The following is a 21,672-nucleotide window of genomic DNA, read 5'->3' as shown; positions in this document are numbered from 1 at the left end:
TTAAGTAGAACCCTTTTCGTAAGCCTCGAGGTTTCTGCCCGTACGTGAGTACTGCTAAGGCGCAGCTGTTATACACTTTTCTCTTGAGGAATAATGGCAACCTGCCGTTCATGTTCTGAGAATGCCTGCCAAACGCACCCCAGCCCGTTCTTTTTCTTCTGATTATTTCACCCTCATGATCCGGATCCGCAGTCACTACCTGCCCTAAGTAGATGTATTCCCTTACCACTTCCAGTGCCTCGCTACTTATCGTAATCTGCTGTTCTCTTCCCGAGACTGTTAAATATTACTTTAGTTTTTTGCAGATTAATTTTTAGACCCACTCTTCTGCTTTGCTTCTCCAGGTCAGTGAGCATGCGTTCCAATTAGTCTCCTGAGTTCCTAAGCAAGGGAATATCATCAGCGAATCCCAAATTCCTAAGGTATTCTCCATTAACGCATTTTCCCAATTCTTCCCAATCCAGGTTTCTGAATACCTCCTGTAAGGACGCTGCGAATAGAATTGGAGATATCGTATTTCCCTGCTTGACGCTTTTATTGGGATTTTGTTTCTTTCTTTATGTAAGACTGCTGTGGCTGTGGCGTCGATATAGATATGTTTCAGTTTTTTACATACGGGTCCTCTATACCCTGATTCCGTCATGCCTCCATGACTGCTGAGGTTTTGACTGAATCAAACGCTTTCTCGTAATCAATGAACGCTATATATAAGGGTTGGTTACATTCCGCACATTTCTCTATCAATTGATTGATAGTGTGAATATGGTCTATTGTTGAGTAGCCTTTACGAAATCATGTGTGGTCCTTTGGTTTAAAGAAGTCTAAGGTGTTTCGGATTCTATTTGCGATTACCTTAGTAAATATTTTGTTGGCAATGGACAGTAAGCTGATCGGTCAATAATTTTTGAAGTCGTTCGCGTACCGTTTATTATGTATTAGGATTATGTTGGCGTTTTTCCAAGATCCCGGTACCCTCGAAGTCATGAGGCTTTGCGTATACAGGGTGGCCAGTTTTTCTTGAACAATCTGCCCTCCAACCCTCAACAAGTTTGCTGTTACCTGATCGTCCCCAGCTGCCTTACCCCCTTTGCATAGCTGCCAAGGCTTTCTTTACTTCTTCCGGCGTTACTTGTGGGATGTTAAATTCCTCTAGACTATTCTCTCTTCCATTATTGTCGTGGGTGCCACTGGTACTGTATAAATATCTATAGAACTGCTCACCCACATGAACTGTCTCATCCATATTAGTAATGATATGGCCGGCTTTGTCTATTAACGTATACATCTGATTCTTGCCTATTCCTAGTCTCTTCTTCACGGCTTTTATGCTTCATCCGTTCCTGAGAGCATGTTCAATTCTATCCATAATATACTACCTTATGTCAGCTGTCTTACGCGTGCAGATTACCTTCGAAAGTTCTTTCAGTTCTATTTTATCTGTAAGGTTGGAGGCTTTCACACATTGGCGTTTCTTAATGAGATCTTTCGTCTCCTGCAATAGCCCACTGGTATCCTGTCTAAGGAATTTACCAGCTACTTCTATTGCACACTCCTTAGTTATGCCCATATTATTGCCTTTCATTGCTTCAACACTAAGGTCCACTTCCTGAGTTCATCTCATATGCTAGCTGTCATAGTATCTTGGGACCACGTTCTGAGTTCTTCAGGCAAAGAATTTGTGCTGCAGGCTGCAACTGTGCTATGTCTAGGTGCTTGTTCGTTTACTCTTTCTCATAGAGTTCTTCAAGCATGGTCGAGTCGGAAAGACTTATTATTACACGATGCCTGTATTCGATGAGTTGTCTTTTTTTGCACTGCAGGTAACTCATACCATACGATACCTTGGACGCAAGCCCAGCATTTGCAATTTTCCATGTTATCCACTCGTCCACCCCTCATGATGTCAAGAATATCCTTTTCAATAGGTGCAAAATTTGTGTCCAGACACGGCAGAATTGATTCATCCACGTGCTGGCTCTGCCGTCATGGCCTTACACTAGTGATGATTTGTGGATGTTCACTTCTGGGTATGTTTGTCCAGCTATTTGGAGCACAATGTGCAATCTGGGGCAGTTCTTGATTCTAGTCCATGTAAGCTTACTTATCAGAAAGCGAGAGGCCAGGCTGGCAAAGAAAGTCTGCAGTGTTGTCGAGAGCTTGTTACATCATTCTTGATTTCTGTATAAGATAGCTTTCCCTTAGACTGTAGTACACCATAGGCTGTAGTACTTCTTGCAGTGTACCTGTGTTGTTGGTGTGGGTGGGCAAAATGTACCTCCAACCCTCAGCTGGAATTGTCTGTCTTTCAAAAATTTACTGTTGAACTTCTGGCCTCTACCAGACAGTTTTTCACTTGGACTTCACTGTAGAAGTTTGATTTACTTTTCTTTAACGTGTGGTTGTCTACTGTTTTATCCGCACAAGATTAGGCTCTTTGGCTGTTTTTCGCATTGTTGCACGAGTTTTACATGACGATGCAGGATGGTACGTTGTCACTGTGCCACTATAGCAAGCGAATAGTTTACTTAATTTGCTAGCTGTAGAGTGAATTACCATTCAATGCAAATGTTAATACAGGTGTAGTAACGATACGAAGTCCGCAAGATATTCAATGTTTATTGGTTTCTGTGCAAGAAAAAAAATTCTCCATATAAGAGGTACAACTTCACGTGCACGTTATACCTGAAAACAAATTAACGACGCTGTTTATTCAAGCCATGGATTTAATGCTATTGTAGAAAATTCATTACGATTGCCTACACCCCTCCTCTCTCAAATTTAATAAGTGATGTACAATAAACTTTTAAGATGCATCGGGAAATTCACGCTTGAATATTGACAAGAAAATGCAACTGAACGGTACCGCGTTCAGCACAACGTTGAAACTTCGGGTACTTTGCTGTCTTGCCATTTGCCCTTGCAGAAATTGAAACAAATTAAGCTGCTCCGTACACGCGATTTTTGTATGCTATAAAGAAAAGAAAATTGTGAAGACCCCAAAAGGCCATGTTGTCTCGTGGCAACTCGCAAAAGTGTACGAAGCAAACGTGAAAATGCACTTCATTTGCTGCGTAGCGTGTCACCGAACGCGTAGAAATGGGAGAATGGAATCTGCGGTACAAATTTGTTTATTCTCCCTTCGTATACGTATCGAATTAAGTAGTCCACGCTTCCGTGCATTGCACTTCTTGAGCGCGACGCCATTTCCCAAAACAAACCGGCGAAATAGCTCTCCGCGCAAAATTCGACGGGAAGTCGCAGCGGTCGCTGCGACGGTGCGACTGTGCGACCAACCGGTTAGTCGCAGCCGAAAATCAGGGGGTCAGCACTGCGACTGCGATTTCCGCCGCAAACGGAGGAAATCGCACTTCTGGTGTGAAGAAAATCACATCGTGTGAAACAGGCTTTAGGCGGACTTAGCGAGAAACCTTCGCAACGCTATTTCGGGCCCTACAAGATCACCCAGCGTATTGGCGCACTGCTCTATGAGGTCGTGCCACACGAGATTTCACAATTACAGCGGCACCGCTTAGAGTGAAATAGTCCTTGTGGCGCCTCTTAAGCTCTTCTATCAGCGTGAACTGTGCGACTTTGTTTCTTTGTTATTTTTCTTGATTGCACTTGGTTTACTTTCCTGCGCTCGTGTTTGTAGCATCGGGAGGATGCTTTCTAAGAGGGTGGCATTGACACATGTACTTTTTATTTCTTTTCTCGGGGACAGCATTTTACCCACATCACACACCTTAAAGCTAAATGTCAGCGGAAAACGCGTCTGCATGATTCGAACTTACTGGAATTTCATCAATAGTTCTGCACCCTTGTCTGTTGTACGCGAAGCTTGTGTAATGTTATCGTACGCGCGACACGAATTGCGTAGTACGTCTGCAAAAGGCGCTGGCCCCCGCGATTACTGTGCAAAGTTCGATGATCCATGTATAAAACACGACGCGCTTGACCAGCAAATCAGATTTTGACGATTGCTGACAGCGTTCGCCGCTATCGTTTTGCTTTCAGTGTCACTTGCTTTTGCGGGCAAAACAACGCCCAGTGAAAAGTTAGTTTTATCATTCACAGCTCTGCTACTGCGGTCTTGACGGTCACTACAACGTGACAGAGAGAGAGTAAAACTTTATACAACGTGACAGCATATGATGAAATTATAAATTTTAGCTGTGAGGCCGAAATTGAAAGTAGTTGGGTGTTAAGGTTTCGCTTACGGTTCCCTTACGAAGTAGGAGATAGAACGCAAGAGAACGCGTGTTGGGGTAAATCATACGAGGAAGAAAGCGCTACAACATGCACCGCTCCCGAAGAAGGAGTCGAACACAAACGAGCACGTGATCGGGCCGTGCTATAGTAAGCTTTATGAAGATAGCGAATGGGGAAAATGCTCAAAGATTTATGGGTGGCTTCCTCAGTCCAGGGCTCCAATGGCGTTGACCACCCTCTGGAATTTTTGGAGGAGTGTCATCTGCGCCACCAGGTTTGAGCGATAAAGGAATGAAAGAGGGAGACCAGCTTTCGTCCTTCGTCAACTATCCTACGGGTTAATGTGCCACCACCTGAGCAAGCACGTGCTCGGGCAATTTATGTCACAAAAGAAAACCGGTACAACAAAATAGAGTGCCTATGGTGCCTATGGAGCAAGCGGGAGCATGAATTTGGAATTTTCATTTACAAATCGTACTAATTCTGTTCAGTGCCATTCAGGTTGGTGCTTCATAAAATTTTTTGTCTGACCATCCTTGTGCTTTTACTGCTGCCAGTTTATTTCGTAGTTATTTTAGTGTTTTAGTGATTTTTGCAGTGTACTTTTCAGTCTTGCGTCATGCTGACAACGGCCGAGTTGTATAAACAAATCGAGATATTTCGTGCTGATCTCACGGAAATGAGGGCGAGCTTACAAATACATAGCCGAGTCTACATACGTGTCTACATACGAGTCTACATACATACGAGTCTGTCAAGAGCAGAAATGAGGAACGGGCGAATAAAAGCAAAACGCTCAAGTACGAGAACAAACAACTAGGTGATGGGCTAGCAGCCATGGACCAATACTTGCGCTGGAACAATGTTGAGGTAAAAGGCATTCATAACATAGAAGCTGAAAATTGTCTCAAAGACATGTTTTTTGCCGCAATTGAACACTCACAAAAGAAAGACACATAAAGACAACACGGGCGCCCGTGCTGTCTTTATAGAACCCCACCTATATACACTGTGGCGAGGAAAGCTTATGTCGACTTGAAGAAGAAAAGTCCACCTGCCGCAGCGTTGACCCCTGCTTTCACCTTGTTCTCGTTTTGCTCATCGTCTTGCTGATTTCGGAAATTTACAAGTATGGTCCTGGACCGGTTTTCACCCGTAGCGTCGCGGCATATTTGGTTCGACCTTGCACTGCCTATGCAGATCCCAACAATCGGCATGTCGTAGCAGAAGAACAGAAGAACTTCAGTTTGGCCTAGTTGGTGTTTACTGCATACCATATTGACCGCAAAAAAAAAAAAAAAAGGCGGGGCAGCGGACGGGCCTGACGGGACAGCCTGTGTCGTTTTTGAGTTTTCTTCCACTGTCCCCGTCTTTATTGGGGGTCAATATGATAGGCATATACGCCACGTCGTAGGCTCACATCGAGCGACCGGCGTAGAAATCAGGCCATTGCTTTGATGAGAAAGTCTACAACGTCGTTGTACTTATGCTGCTGTCGTCACACAAATGTATGTTCGCGTACAAAGCCCACAACTACAGAATTTGCAGGAACACGTAGACCATCTCGTATAGTTTTGGGGAACCACAAACAAGGCTAGATAGTCACGTGCCTGCAAAATGTTTTTCATAACATGTATTTCCATAATGGGTGATATCTCCACATATTTTCTTTGTTTTTTTCCCCTCTGTTACCATAATATACAGGCACATTCCAAAAATGTGGGCTCATGCTCGTGTTTATATTTGTTGCGAATTTAGCCTTGCTGCTACCCCTCCTTTCACGCTGGACGGCAATAAATTACACGAATACGAAAAGGAACTATTATTAAAACTTGCATAAAGTAATGAATGACCACGACGCCATCGCTTACAAAGGTAATAGCTGGCCGTCACCCGAGGCTAGTCTCGGCTCATCCGGAGCGGCAGAAGCCATTTATTTACTAGCGCTGTGGATCAATGCGCATCACAGTGCACAGCACATGGGAGAGATGCGGCACGTCTTAAGACAGGGATGCCGCGGCATTTCAGGCACTTCTTCCTGTTGACAAAGAAAAACAGAAAGAGACACGACTGATGCGTCGTCCACGTCGATGATGTGACCTTCAGGCTGTCGTAAAAAGTAGGGGCGCACACGCCTTAGCAAGGCAACTCCAGTCTCCACAGAGTTTGCGGCGTCAAGGCCGACGTCTGCATGATTTGCTGCAGTGGGGGCGTTTCTAGCACAACGCGAGCGGAGGCGATATAATGCGCTGGCCAGACGGTAGGTTCAGCTGACTTCCAGAGCAATGCAGGCCTCACAAAGGGGGGCTCTATCTTCCGCAGTGTACTTGTAGAGGGGCTCCGAGCGTAATATTTCGGACTGACCATGATGGATCATGGAAGGTTCTGGAACCAGGCTGAGCTGGAGGCCATTATGGACATGAGGCTGGTCGTCACCGTGAACTCATAGGTACCATCCCATGAGGCGGTCGTTAACGTTGAGCCGCAGTGCAAGTGGCGATAGCTTGAATTGGTCCTCGTAATCTCTAGAGCGAGCATGGTTGTCGGCCCTTCCGAGGGGACCGAGAAAGGCACCAGGACTGGAACACGCCGGTGACAACCCTGGCTCCCCCAAGATATAGCCTGCGCCGCTCTCACCGTAAATGCACAAAGAAACGAACAAATTTTTTAAAGATGCAAGAAATAAGCGCATTCGTGTGGAAATCGGTGGAAGCGAAGGTTTCTTGGCTGCTCGCGTCGATTGATGGCAATCGGTGTTGAAGTTCATACGAATGTTTACGTTCTTCAGCCTTTAGCGAGATATGAGTGTTGTGAGTTTATGTTAAACGTTGCATTGCAAGCACTACTGGTGTTTGTCTACTTGGTACACACAAGTCAGAGCGACACATATTTGCTTGAGGCGTTATGGTGCGCCATTGTTCATAGTCTACGAGAAGATCAGCAGCCATTGCGCCACGCGAAAAAAATAAAACTTCATTTGATGGCAAGCGCTGCTTAGCGCAAAATTTTTAACCTCAACCAATACCCCTCGGCTCAGGTCAGTTACCTTACAAAAAAAAGAAAACGTAATGGAAATTTTACACGTCTGAATCACCAAGGGCTGAGGTTCTTTTCTTTCTTTTTTTTTTACTGGTTAAAGAGGCAGAGGTGCTCTTGCTGGATTCTGCCGCCAACTACTTTGTCTGTTTCCGCTTAGACGTGTTTGCTGTTAAGCCGATGTGCTGCTGCATTTCCTGATAGCATCGAGCGTCATTTAAGCTTGATGGTTTAAATGTAAAAAATAAGTGTCCAACTCTCTAACTGCTCTCCATAGCCTAAAAGCTCAGGAAGTTTATGAGACTGGCGCAAATGTGGTGAAATTTAACCAAAAAGCAACCCACCGTGGTTGCTTAGTGGATATGGTGTTGGGCTGCTAAGCACGAGGTCGCGGGACTGAACTCCAGCCACGGCGGCCGCATTTCAAAGGGGGGTGGGGGGGGGGGAATGCTAAAACAGCCGTGTACTTAGATTTAGGTGCACGTGAAAGAATGGTGGTCGAAATCTCCGGAGTCCCTACTACTAAGTGCATGATATCGGATCGTGGGTTTGGCACGTAAAACCCCACAATTTTTTACTAAAAAGCACGAACACAACAATGCTTTCTCAGTTTCATATACGTTGAATATTGGTAGCATTGTTGTTGTAGACCCTATATAATATTAGTATTTATATTAAACATCTATACGAAACAGGTGCGGAAGCTGAAGAATGCTGCGAGAAATGTTCTGTTCGTCAATGCTGGAGACTTCTATCAAGGAACTCTGTGGTACTCGATACTTAAGCACAAGATTGTGTCCGCAGCAATGTCTCAAATGTCTTACGACGTGGTGGTGAGTACGCATTCCTCTAATCCCGCATGCATAATGTTGCGGCTACAGTACAAATAGCGATGCCTTCGTTAAAATATTCCTACGAAGATTTGCGTGATGGTATATAGTACCCCGGCACTGCTATCCCAATTAGCACTTTCCAACTTACGTGAGCTGGTTGAGTACACAGTGGCGACAAATATACTGCAATCGATCTGCGCTATCGCCTGGAAAGGTCACTACGGTATTGTGCAGAAACATTTTAGCCACGAAATAATTCAGCGCTTTATGTATGCACTACACAAAGCCCAGGACAACTATTTTGTTATGTTATGTTGACCGTATGTTATGTTGACTAAAAGCTTCACTTCATTTTTTGCTTCAATCTTCGGCCGCTTAAAAAAAGCACAGAGCTTCACAACTTCATACTGCTATGATAATGTTATGCTATTTTTGATATTGCTATCAGTTCTGTCGCATATAGGAATGTGGACTCAACGCTTTATAAATATTTTACTTCATGCACCCCTACACAATGGTCTATACGACCTGCAGTGTGCTCACGAAGCACGCCACCACAATAAAATATTCCTACGTTACATTATTTCTAATAAAAACAATATAAACCGACTGATGGCATGGTCATAAACTGGCACTGCGAAAAAAATGCAAATGTTACAGTCGCAACTTTTTTGTTTGAGAACAGCTCACGCGCATTGTCAGGTGGATTCATAGTAGGCTCGGAACCATACAGTAGGTGTTCTTAGAGATACGTGTTCAGCACTGGACAAGATGAGAGCCAGCATACCAGCGCAACAGGCAGCTCGTTGACCTCTCTTTGGCGGTCGTTATTGCCGTCGTCTGCACATCAGCAGGCTTGGAGCCTGTGAGCGGCAAAAGTTGCCGAGAGTGAGTGGGGCTATACTAATCTAGGTACAAGCAAATTAGGAAGGCCCACTAAGCATCAACAAGACACTCCCTCACCAGAACAGGAGTTGGCCTCCCTGGTGCAGTATTCGGCCACCCCCTCCCAAATGCCTCACTCAATTACACTACTGCCCTCAGATCCCAACAGCTGCGCAGCACCTGACAAAGGCAGCGGCGAGACCTGTAACGCAGCAGAGGGCGCTAAGAATCTCTGGGTCCGGACAGGCCGCCAATGGAAACTGACCCTTGCAACGTTTAACACCCGAACACTCTCGAGTGAGGCTAGCTTAGCAGGACTCTTTGAAGAACTATCAGACATTGTTTGGGATATCATCGGCCTTAGTTCGATAAGAAGAACTGGTGAAGCTTGTACATTGCTGAATAACGGGCATGTCCTCAGCTATAGAGGTCTGCTAGATAAGAAACAATACGGGGTAGGATTCCTAATCTATCAGTACATAGCGGGCAACATTGACAAATTCTACAGCATTTAGACAGGGCCGCTGTAGTCGTAGTCAAACTTAATAAGAGGTATAGAATAAAGGTAGTACAAGCCTAAGCTCCAGCATCCAGTCACAATGATGAGGAAGTAGAGCATTTTTGGGAAGATGTTGAATTAGCGATGAGAAAATTGTAAACTAGGTATACTGTAGTAATGGGCGACTTCAATTCAAAAGTAGGGAAAAAGCAGGCTGGTGAACAAGCAATTGGCAACTACAGCGGCCATTCTAGGAATGCTAGAGGAGAGATGCTGGTAGAATTCGCAGAAAGGAATAACCTTCGAATATTGAACACCTTTTTCAGGAAACGTAGCAACAGAAAGTGCACCTGGAAAAGCCCTAATGGTGAAAAAAGAAATTAAATTGATTTCATATTTTCTGCCAATCGCAGCATAGTACATGATGTAGATGTGATTAGTAGGGTAAAATGCAGTGATCATATGTTAGTGAAGGCTAGAATTCACCTCAATTTGAAGAGAGAAAAAGGAAAATTGATTAAGACGAAACAGGTTAACCTAGAGGCAGTAAGGGTAAAAGCAGACAAATTCAGGGTGGTACTTGCAAATAAATAAGCAACCTTAGAACAAAGAGATGATGAAGATATAGATCTAGTGAATGAAACCTTTACTAGGATGGCCTCAGAGGCAACAATTGAAGTGGGAGTCAAGGCACCAAGACAACCAGTAGGCAAGCTCTCCCAAGTAACAAAGGACCTAATAAAGAGACAGGAAAAATAAAAGTGCACAACTCAAGAGAGAGGATAGGATTCGCGCGGCTGATCAGCAAGATGAAAATAAGTGATATTCGAAATTATAACGTCAGCACGAATGAAGAAACCGCAAAACAATGGACGCAGCGTAAAAGCAGTGAGAAGGAAACTTGGCATAGGTCAAATCAAGATGTATGCCCTGAAAAGGGTAATAGCATCAGCAATCTCGAAGGTATAGTAAAAGCAGCCGCAGAATCCTACACTGACCTGCACAGCAACCAGAGGAGTCAGGATACCTCAATTAGAAACAGCAATGCACCGTATACAAAAACTGCTCCTACATCTAGCGATGAGGTTAAAAGGGCCTTGCACGACATGAAACAAGGGAGAGCGGCAGGAGTAGCTGGAATAAGACTCGATTTAACCAAAGATGGAGGAGACATACTGCTTGGAAAACTGGCCGCTTTTATACGAAGTGTCTATCGACTGCAAGGGCCTCGGAAAACTGGAAGAATGCAAACAATATACTAATCCACAAAAAGGGAGACGTTAAAGAACAGAAATATTATCGGCCCATTAGTTTACTCCCGGTATTATATAAAACAGTTACCAGAATAATATCCAGTAGAATAAATGCAACACTGGACTTTAGTCAGCCAAGGGACAGGCTGGCTTCAGGAAGGGTACTGTACAGTGGATCACATCCAGGTCATTAATCAGCTTATCGAGAAATCCGCAGAGTACAATGAGCCTCTCTATATAGCTTTCATAGATTACGAAAAGGCATTTGATTCTGTAGAGTAACCAACAGTCATAGCGGCATGACGTAATCAAGGGGTACCGAACGCAAATACATTGAAAAATATCTACAGAGGTTCTACATCTGCCTTAATTCTACACAAGAAAAGCAGGAAGATACCTATAAAGAAAGGGGTGAGACAGGTAGACACAATCTCTCCAATGCTGTTCACTGCGTGCTTGGAAGAAGTATTCAAACTATTAAACTGGGAAGACTTAGAAGTAAAGATTGACGGCAAATATCTCAGCGACCTTCGGTTTGCCGATGACATTGTTCTATTCAGCCACAATGTAGACGAGTTATAACAAATGATTGAGGACCTTAACAGAGAGAGTGTAAGAGCGGGGTTAAGATTAATGTGCAGAAGACAAAGGTAATGATAAATAGCGGGGCAAATGAACAAGAGTTCAGTATCGCCAGTCGGCCTCTAGGGTTTGTGAACGAGTACGTTTAGCGAGGTCAATTAATCACAGGGAACCTTGATCATGAGAAGGAAATTAACAGAAGAATAAAAATGAGCTGGATTGCATGCGGTATACATTGCCAGCTCCTGACTGGAAGTTTACCATTATCATAGAAAAGGAATGAAGCGGTATGAGCCTTCGAATAGAAGATGAAGAAGCGCGGGAACCGGGGCACAGGAGAAGAGAAGAAGGAAGTAATAATAAAATGTAGACGAGATGGACGCCAGTTCCACAGCAATGCTTTACGTCTGCTGAGTCCTTTAACTAAGAACCCTACAATATTTTGGCGCAGCCGACAACAGACTCCAACATGTGGGTGACATTTTTCCTCGAGGAGAACTCCGCAGAGATGATAATCTTTTTGAGATGCCAAGCTCAAGACGAACCAGCGGTGGAACTACCTCGCCAACTCAACTCGGCAGAACTCGTGAACCTGGTTTTAGAGAAGGCTTCGATGGACACTGCTGAACTATGTCGGAAAGGTGCGGTGAAAGTGAACTTGCGTCTGGCGATCTTCGACGAATTAGTTCTTCAACCGATGCGTCGACTCTGGATCACGGTCTTCGACAGAAGAGGTGAGCCTCGTTTTGAAAGCTCTTCAGCTACAGCAAGAACAGATTGCACAACAAAACCAACTGGTGACATCGCTTATAAGCTCTCTAAACGCTGAGAAGCCGGCGACTAATTTTGTAGAACCCGATGCTTTCGACGGCATGTCTTCAAGCCCAGAAAGTTGGCTTGAATTCTATGAATATGCCGCTGGGAAGAACAAATGGCACTCTAATAAGGACAAGATTAGTAACATGCGTAGTTATTTAAGAGGTGTTGCACGGAAGTGGTACGATCTGCACATTATTCAAGACGCTGGCAACTCTTGGAACCAGTTGAAGGAAAAATTCTTGACGACATTCCGAAGTGACTCAGTGCAAAGATGGAACGCCGCGCTTAATTTCAAGTTCAAGCAGGGCTCCCCCGTCGAGTATTTCTTTGAAAAACGCCGCCTTTTAAAGCTGGCCGAGCCTATGCTTCCTTCTTCTGCCGTAGTAGCACTAATAATGCACGGACTGCACGCGGAAGTCCTGAAGCTCCTGCATCTACGATCACCTAAACCTATGGCCGGGCTCCTGGAGTGCCTTCACGACATACCAGCTACTTCAGAAGAAAATATAACCGCTAGCTCAAGCAGTCGCTTCAGACGGACCGGCGCGGATTGGTCAAGCCGTTATCCGCGAGAACTGAGCCGCCTTGCAGGCAGCACAGAGAACTTGGGTTGGCGTGCTCCCAGAGGTCGAGTGAATAACGTCGACAACGACCCTGTCCCCCTACTTTCAGACGCTCAAGAGTCTCCGACGACAAAAACTAATAAACAAGGGTGATCAGTCCTACCCGATGACCACAACTGAGACTGTTTATCTAATTTGCTCTAACCTACTTCACATTCCTGTCAAAGTGGGAAACAGACATATGATGGCTTTGGTTGACAGCGGGGCTTCTGTGTCTATAATAAGTGCCAAGCTGGCAGATGCAAGTCACCTGCATAGTGGAAGAGTACTACGGGTGCAAGGTTACGATGGAAAAGTGACAATGAATAATCAGTGGGCGTTAGTAAACATCGAGTTCCAAGGTCATGAAACAGAGAGTGAAGTACCGGTGATAGAGGGGGTGACGTACGACTTTCTGCTATCCGGACCAGATATAAACAAACTAAATATCAACGTATACTGGGACGATGCGGTTTTAGTGGAAGGACTATCAGGGGAAGAGACACAGAAGGATAGAAAAGATAACCTGCGAATCTTCAAGTGCACGGAGGACATTGCAACGACCTACCCTGAACTGGTATGCATAGGAAGCTATTCACAAGCGATGAACTCGCACAAGGTGCCTTCCGAACTAACTGACAAGACCGTCATCCGAAAATCACCTTATAACATGTCAAGAGAATGCAAAATATGGTTGAAGGAAGAATTGCAGGAGATGCTAGACGCCGATATAATCCGGCCTTCGGTACTTCGCCTGTGCCATAACTATTGCGCCGAAGGAAGATGGATTTTTCAGACTGTGCACAGATTACAGGATTCTCAATCGCCAGACAGAACTTATACCATTTCCCATGCCGAAGATAGACACGATTATATATGAGACAGGTGGTTGCCGGAGTTGCTCACGCATTGACTTGTGCAAAGGTTTCTGGCAGATCCCGCTAACCGAAGAAACAAAAATGCACACTGCTTTTATCACGCCTTTCAATCTGTACGAGTATAACCGGCTTCCTTTCGGCTGGAAAAACTCGCCAGCAGGGTTCCAGAAGATTATGAACGAAGTCCTGAAGCCTTTCCTTGGTGTCTTTTGTAACGTGTACATAGAATATATTATCGTCTTCTCGAAAACAGAAGCTGAGCATCAGGAACACCTGTCTCAGATATTAATTGCCTTGAGCTTGGCACAACTCAAGGTTAATTTTAGGAAAAGTGCATTCTTTCAAAGAAGAGTTGTGTTTCTTGGAAGGGTCTTTGATGGGCCTACCAAAAGCACGAAACAAGAGTCCGTCAAGAGACTATCCCAAATGGTGAAACCATATGACGTCCACTCACTGCGTGTGTTTTTGGGATTAGCAGGACATTTCAGACCTTTCATAAAAGACTTTGCCATAAAAACGAGATGCCTCACGTGCATAACGCAGAAAGAAGCTCCATTTGAGTGGGATGAGGAATGTGAGAGAGTCTACCGTGATCTGGTGCACAGGATCTCTGCTGACCCTATTCTACGCATACCAGATTTCACTTTACCCTTTGTACTGAATACCAACGCCTCACATTATGGAACAGTTGCAGTCTTGTACCAGAAATGTCCAGAAGCATCCGGCCGAGAAAAGCGACATGTAGTAGGCTACTACAGCTACACCCTCAAGCCACCTGAAGTCAACTACACCACTACTGAAAAGGAAGCTCTTGCTGTCCTTAAAGCAATTCAGTACTTCCGTACGTACCTAGAAGGTGCGAAGTTTACTTTGTTCACGGATCACCAGGCACTCACTCATCTCTTGAATATGACCCAACCTAAGGGACGTATCGCCAGATGGGTGAACTACATGCAGCAGTTTGATTTCACCATCTCCCACAGACCTGGACCCCTTTTGACTGATGCAGATGCATTGTCTAGACTGATGATACAGGCCAACAAAGAACAATCGGAAGAAATAAATCAAGTAAAATTGTGGGAAGGCACTGAACAATTCATTTTTATGGAAGGTCGCTATCAAGTCCGGCTAACACTGGTTTCCAGGGTGCTTTATTTGTACCACGATAGCCCAGAATCTGGACGACACGACGGATTTTGGCGCACCTACAACGTGCTAGTCAAGAGATTTACGTGGCCTCACATGAAAGAAGACGTCAATCGATACGTTCGTTCATGCCACATTTGTCAAGTCAACAAAGTGAAATATAAGCAGCCTACGGACGCCATGATAATACCTTGCCACTCGAACGTGTCTTTTGAAGTTATACACCTGGATTTCGCCGAGCTAAATAAGAAACGAGAAGGAGTCCGAAAAACGCAAGCTTTTCTTCTGGCCATAGGTAAATGCAGCAGGATGGTCGCGGCACGGGCAGGAAAAGAAGATGCGAATAGTGTCATCGCCCTTCTCGAACGGGGTATGTTTAGGAGAAGCAGGACGATTGTAGGCGACAACGGTCCAGCGTTTAAGAGTGAAAAGCTAGCAAGATGGGCTCGAGACCACAATATATCAATACAATTCTGTGCGCAGCGAATGGGCTTGCAGAGCGTGCTATACGAGATGTGAAACAATACATCAGGATGTACGATAGTTTCCCTGGAGGATGGAAATGCTCTTTAGAAGCAGCTGTAAGACATCACAATCGCTCCTACACTAGTGGCTTGGGATGCAGCCCGCAGTTCGCTTCTCTGGGAGAGACGCCTATTCTTCAGGCGGACCGTGAACTGGGGCTGTTAGAAAATCTCAAGATCGTCGAAGAGAGGAAACGAAAATTGCAGGAGGAGAGGTACCGTAAACGAATGAAAAAAATTTAGACAAGAGACATTGCCCAGATATCCCAGACATTCAACTCACCGACCTCATTCTAGTTAAGAAAGGAGTAAGTGAATCCAGTGCCTAATTTTATGGTTCCTACTCTGACAAAGACAGCCACTCAGAAAGGAATATTGAAGACTGTGTGGTACATTGGTGAACGGGGGTCAGTTGAATATGCTTCAATTGGAAGCGTTTTCAAGTATTACCCCAGGAGGGGTTAGCAAAAGAAGCCTGGAAGGGTTAAGCGGTATGAGCCTTCGAATAGAAGATGAAGAAGCGCGGTAACAGGGGGATAAAAAAAGAGAAGGAGGAAGTGAGAATAAAATGTAGATGAGATGGACGCCAGTTCCACAGCAATGCTTTACGTCTACTGTGTACTTTAACTAGGAACGCTACAAGGAACGTGTACAACCAGTGCTGACGTTTGGGGCAGAGACTTGGAGACTGACAAAGAAGCTTGAGAACAAGTTAAGGACGGCGCAAATGGCGATCGAACGAAGATTGCTAGGCAGAACGTTAAGAGACAGAAAGAGTGGTTTGGGGATCAGAGAGCAAACGCGTATAGACGATATTCTAATTGACATCAAGAGAAAAAAATGGGGCCAGGCAGGTCATGTAATGTGCCGCTTAGGTAACCGTTGGGCCATTAGAGTTACAGAATGGGTACGAAGGGAACCGCAATCGAGGACGATAGAAGACTAGGTGGAGAGATGAAATTGGGAAATTCGCGGGCGCTAGTTGGAATCGGTTGGCGCAAGACAGTGGCAATTGGAGATCGCAGGGATAGGCCTTCGTCCTGCAGTGGACATAAAACAGGCTGATTATGATCATGAAGAAGATGATTATGATGATTGCCGTCATCTGGGGTTACGTATCATAAATCGCAGCAGCAGAACATGCCAGGGTTTTATAACCTTCAGCGATAAGCCGTTTAAGAGTTCGAAACTTGAAAAGCGCTGGAGACATTGAGCACGTATATCCGCCCTACCAAATTCCTGCGTTACTGGTGCAGAAGACTTGGTACGAAAAGGGAGCATAAGCATGTAGGTGGTGCCAGTAACTCGTTTAAGCAGAATGCATCGGGCGGCGCCAATTGAGAGCCTAAGGAGCCGGCCATTGCACTCTAAAAAATGGAGACAAGTTCAAGGTTAAGGACGGCAGAAGAAGTGATATTAAAGGGACACTAAAGGTTAATATTAAGTCAACGTGGACTGTTGAAATACTATCCCAGAAACCACAAAACGCTTGTTTCATGCGAAGAAGAGACTTATTTTAAAAGACTTATTTTTTATGTGTTCTGAAGCGTCCGCGTACCTCTAGCACAGTTCAAATAACCCGCCCTCCGATCGAGGAGTGGGGGCGTCATGGTCTCATAGTACGTTGCGTCGTCGATGAGTAAAACGCAAACATGCGGCCAGAAACAAAGCCAAGACAGAGCCGACAGCAGTGTTAAAGCGGAACCATGGTGGCTAGTGGAAGGGAAGGCGCGCGACGATAAGCTGCTTCTTTATTTTATGACGCCAACTTTGACGCTCGTTGCAATGGACGACCCTGACAACGACACATTGGCTCGCGATACTGGGCTCGATTTCAGCGATTTAAGCACTGATGAACGTAACCTGCTGCTGAAGGCTCGCGCTGCCGGCGTCGTTGCGTACTACTAGGACGGCAACTGTATGTCATGGCTGTACATATTCGCACATTTGTAGCTTTTCCTTCGTGGAAACCAAATGCCGCACTCACCGCCCCGGAATCGACCTGCAGTTCTTGCGCTTCAGAGAATGCAGGCAACACCGATGGAAGAGCGCTACGGGAAAGCATTGCTTTGAAAGGCACCTCACACGACTTCCGTAAGTCGGCGTCGAACTCGTAATCCTCTCGACAAAAGTGCAGCGAGCGCACTATGTGATTTTTCGGCTCTTTGCCAACGCGCTGTGGCAGAGGTACGGCACTTAACCACTTCGAACGGAGAGGTTCACTCGTTGGCACACAGTGATAAGCAGCGTTGGATTCGCCGCTGCAGCTGCCCTTGGCCAAGTTCCGCGGACCGTTCACGCATCCCACGACACCACATGGACGTGGCATTCTCGCTGCTTGTTCCAAATGTAAGTTTCGCGAGCGAACAGAACCAGCGCAACACGACGCGATAACGAAACAACTGAAACACCAAAGCGCGCGCGGCACAGAGTCGAGCGAAAACGGAACCTTTCGACCACCCATGCTACTGAAGGGTAACGTCAATATGTTATTTTTTCTTAGAATTGAACAGAAGTAGACAAGTAGCATTTTCTACCGTCTTATAACCTATTGAAATGTTTTTTTAATACGAGTAGTCGAGTACTAGTGACAAATTATGATGAGCAGTGCCTTCGTCATCGGGCTAGTACCGGAATGTCGCAGGGGGGTCTCAAATCGTGTCATGCATTTACCTAAATTTCTCGGTTACTAAAGCTCTGTTCGCGATTATATTGAAGCCTTGGACGTTCTAGAGCATTGCTTTATCACTTTAACTTAACTTCATAGTAAACTTTAGTGTCCCTTTATGAGCGTAACCAGAGCAAAGTCCGTGTAGGAAAAATGAAGGATGGCGAAGAGACTGGTCATTGTATAAAACGGCAAAAATAAGAACCGTGTGGGAACCGCCAACAATAAACGCGGCTGTATACAGATGTCTGCCACAGCGCACGCGACACCTTCAGCGACAAGCATGGCTCGTGTTGCAACAGTTGTAAGGATGCCGCACTTGACAGCAAAACCGAGACTGACGGTAAATACGCGTGCGCCCTAATGACACAAAGTGCTGACAGGAACGCCATCGACGTGAACGTCAAGGGTGTTTGCCTGCTTGAGCAAACCATCCAAGGGAAGAGTCGATGGAAGAGCCGCATTTTAAGTTGAGGAGCAACAATATTTGCAGAAAGAGCAACGATGCGTATGTGATCAAGATTGCTGGCGGTTAGGAAAGACATTGAAGCGTAGAAGTGTTGCGCCGTGATTATAGAGTATTGTCACGTGGTGGTGACGTTGAAGAACATAATAGCAATACTGTGAAAGACAAAACTAACTTTTATTGGGTGAACCTGTGCCCACAAAACAGGCTACACTTATAGCAGAACGATAGCGGCGAGCACGGTCGGTGATCGTCGAAAATCTGATCAGCGGGTCAAGCGCGTCGGCTTTTATACAGCAGTCGTCGAACGTTCCAGACTAATCGTTGGGACCCGCGTGCCTTCCACAAAGTTCTACACCATTCGCGTAAGGCGATGAAATTAGATAACACAAGGTTCGGCGACAACAGAAAGCGGATAGAAGCATTGATAACTTTCCAGAAACTTCGGATACACGCAGGCGCGTCCCGCGCTGTGCGATAACATTTGTTAGGCGGCGAAACATGGTCGCTCGATAAAGATAACTACACGTGTCAGTATTAAGGGCATGGTGGGGATCACAATGAAAAGTACTTATGGAACCGCGGGGAAGGGGGGGGGGGGGGTGGAGATTGTCCAGATCCCACGCACTGTGGGAGTTGATGTAAGCGAAGCCTTCTGTGCTGTTTATTTCTTCAACCTTTAGTCCCACATGCGACTGCTGAGGGGACTTCAAACGTTACCTTGCGTGTACCACTCCTGTTTGCGTAGTAAAGTGAAGACACTGGGGGAGCTGTTTGCTTGGGGCGTTGTTACGCGCCATGCTTCATAAAATTTGACAGGGTTCAGCATTTTCATTGCCTGACATAGCACATCGCGTCGAGGCCGAAGCATTAAACTTTATTTGAATTATGAGGCTGTACGCGACCAAAATCACAATCAGATTATGAGGCACGCCACAGAGTCGCACTCCGGATTAATTTTGAACCGTTCGTTAACGTGTCCATAAATAAAAGTGCAAGGGCGCTTTTTATTTCGCTCTCGTTGAAATGCGGCTTCCGCGGTACGAGATCAAACCCGCGACCTCGAGCAATGGCATAGCCGCAAAGCTACCGCGGCGGGCACAGAAGTGTTAATTTGACATTTGAATGCTTCCGTAGGTCCGCGTAGACCACAAGGTGCGCTTCAATGCGGCTTTGCTTCTGCATGTCCTGCGTAAGTTGTCCGCTAGACAAATTTTCATGGTGTTGAGTCTTCAGAAATAACGTAACGCACCGTACAGTGCCTCACTTGAACTTTCATTCATCTCGTTTGCCGCAACGGCTGTTTCCTTGCCTCCATACGTCATTTTCGCATCCTGCCCCCTTGCACGAGAACTGCGAGCGAAGAGTCACAAGTCTGGTAATCACTCTTTTACGACTGCGTCGGTTCTACCCATCCTCTGCCTCCTCTCCCCCTCGTGTTTACCACCCTACCTAGCTTCACTCTGGATTTGCAAGTTCGTAGAAAGGTAAGCGCTAAAATTTCTGCAATGATTTTGCGGGTGTCACCGATATATACAGCAGCTTACACGAGGCTAATGCGGCGACGCCTAGGGAGCTCCAGAGGGCATTGTGCCCATTAAGCGCAATGAAAAGGTCCTAACGAGTTTCTCGCGTCGCCTTTCCTCTCGCCACGCTCCGGTCATGTATGTACACGCTGTGACCCCCTCTCACCCCCACCCCCGACGTGTTGTGGCAAACAGCAACAGCAGCATTACCAGTGGGGAAGTCGAAGGAAGAGGGAAAAAGCTTTCTTATAAAATGAGCTCAGCGGCGGAGAGGTCTACGGGCAGCGGCAGTCGCAATGGCTGTGGTCAACACAAGAGCAACGAACACAATTGGGCCTGTCGTCAACTGTGAGCTGCAGAAATATAATTTTCCAGCAAGAAGTATGGTGGGCAAAGCTTCCCTCTCTCCATCGCTCACACTTACATTTCATTGCGAGCCAGCGTGTGTGCCTTTTAAAGCATTATTTGTTTTCCAGTGCCTAGGAAATCATGAGTTCGACGACGGGCCGGAGGGACTGGCTCCATTTCTTCGGAAAATGAAAGAAGCTAAAATTAGGGTTCTGGGGACGAACCTTGACACATCTGCTGAGCCGAGCTTCCGGGATATCTCGCTGCCGAGGTCCACAGTGTACAATATCGAAGGACGCCAGGTTGCTTTTCTTGGTGTGGTTACAACGGAAACCATAACAATCGCCAAACCAGGTAAGCATCGCCTGTTCAGCATTATTAGCCCGCACTAAGAAAGTGACTTCTGTGGAAATTCGCAACATCGAGGAAGATATGCAAACCAACTGCGTCCTCTTTTTGAAATACCTCGCATCTTCCTTTTGTCGCTCCTGATTTCTTTAAGCTGCGTATGAAATTTACGTTTGCATTTCAATAAACGTTTGTTCGTTTTGTTGAGTTCATATCCAACACACTTGACTTTTCAACTTGGATAATGCACCTTTATAATTAAACCACCGAATAACGTACGTGTTCTATCAGGCCTGTATCTGCTATAGACGCCCGAGCAAGGACTACTTTGCAAAGGAAAGCAGTGACGCGAGTGCGTTGTTTACTTTTACTGGCTAACAACTGTTACAATGTTATCGCTACTCGTAGGATCCACCTACATGTATCTGAACTTTTTCAAGTGGTGTCGCCTATTTTATAGCGAAAGAATCTTCTCTAGTCAGATTGCGTGTGCGACGCGAATAGTGGTCGGCATTCTGGAACACACACGATCACCAGCGATTACAATAGAGTATGCGGTGAGTCATGGAGAGCAGACGCACTGGACCCGCAGATTTGATTTAGACGATCGACAGCAGCCGTTTGCCAAAATGTTATGGAGTTGTGTTTGATTTCCCTTTCTCGGCAAACGTTCGTTTAATAATGGGTTCGGTTGGCAACCAGCACTTCTTCTATTGTGGGGTTCTGGCGAAATAATTACTATAACGTAAGCGTGTTACGTCCTGTGCTAATTTCTGGGTCAAGACTGCGCTATAAAGGTGGTTTCGTAGATAATCTGATTGTACGCCACGTCCGACATGTTTGGGCGCTCGTACGCGCCTTCGGCTGAGTCCCACACTGACATATAAATGGGAACTCTAGTCCCAGAAAATGTTCAACGTTCACTCTAGGTCATTCCTAAGCCTAGTGTTGTGCGACTTGTGAAATCTACGAGAAGCACAATGGGAGAGCGCTTGTGAAAAGAACGGACGGCAGCTAAGGCGGCATGTTCTTGTGGATCTTAAGAAGAAT

The 21,672-nt window shown here is 45.7% G+C and overlaps 1 protein-coding gene across 2 annotated transcripts in view; it reads left to right on the top strand.

Annotated features, from left to right (window-relative positions):
* LOC126526654 (protein 5NUC-like) overlaps positions 1-21,672 on the top strand; it is a 156,529-nt gene that overhangs the window by 40,540 nt on the left and 94,317 nt on the right. For both annotated transcript variants that reach the window (XM_050174521.3, XM_055068331.2), the window contains exons 2-3: positions 7,941-8,078; positions 20,403-20,628. In XM_050174521.3, coding sequence (XP_050030478.1) covers positions 7,941-8,078; positions 20,403-20,628 — 364 coding nt within the window. The remainder of the gene's footprint in view (positions 1-7,940; positions 8,079-20,402; positions 20,629-21,672) is intronic.

The sequence above is a fragment of the Dermacentor andersoni genome, chromosome 8 (assembly GCF_023375885.2).
Source record: "Dermacentor andersoni chromosome 8, qqDerAnde1_hic_scaffold, whole genome shotgun sequence".
NCBI lineage: Eukaryota > Metazoa > Arthropoda > Arachnida > Ixodida > Ixodidae > Dermacentor > Dermacentor andersoni.
Note: the sequence above shows the minus strand (reverse complement) of the source record. Positions and strands in the feature narration are given on the sequence as shown.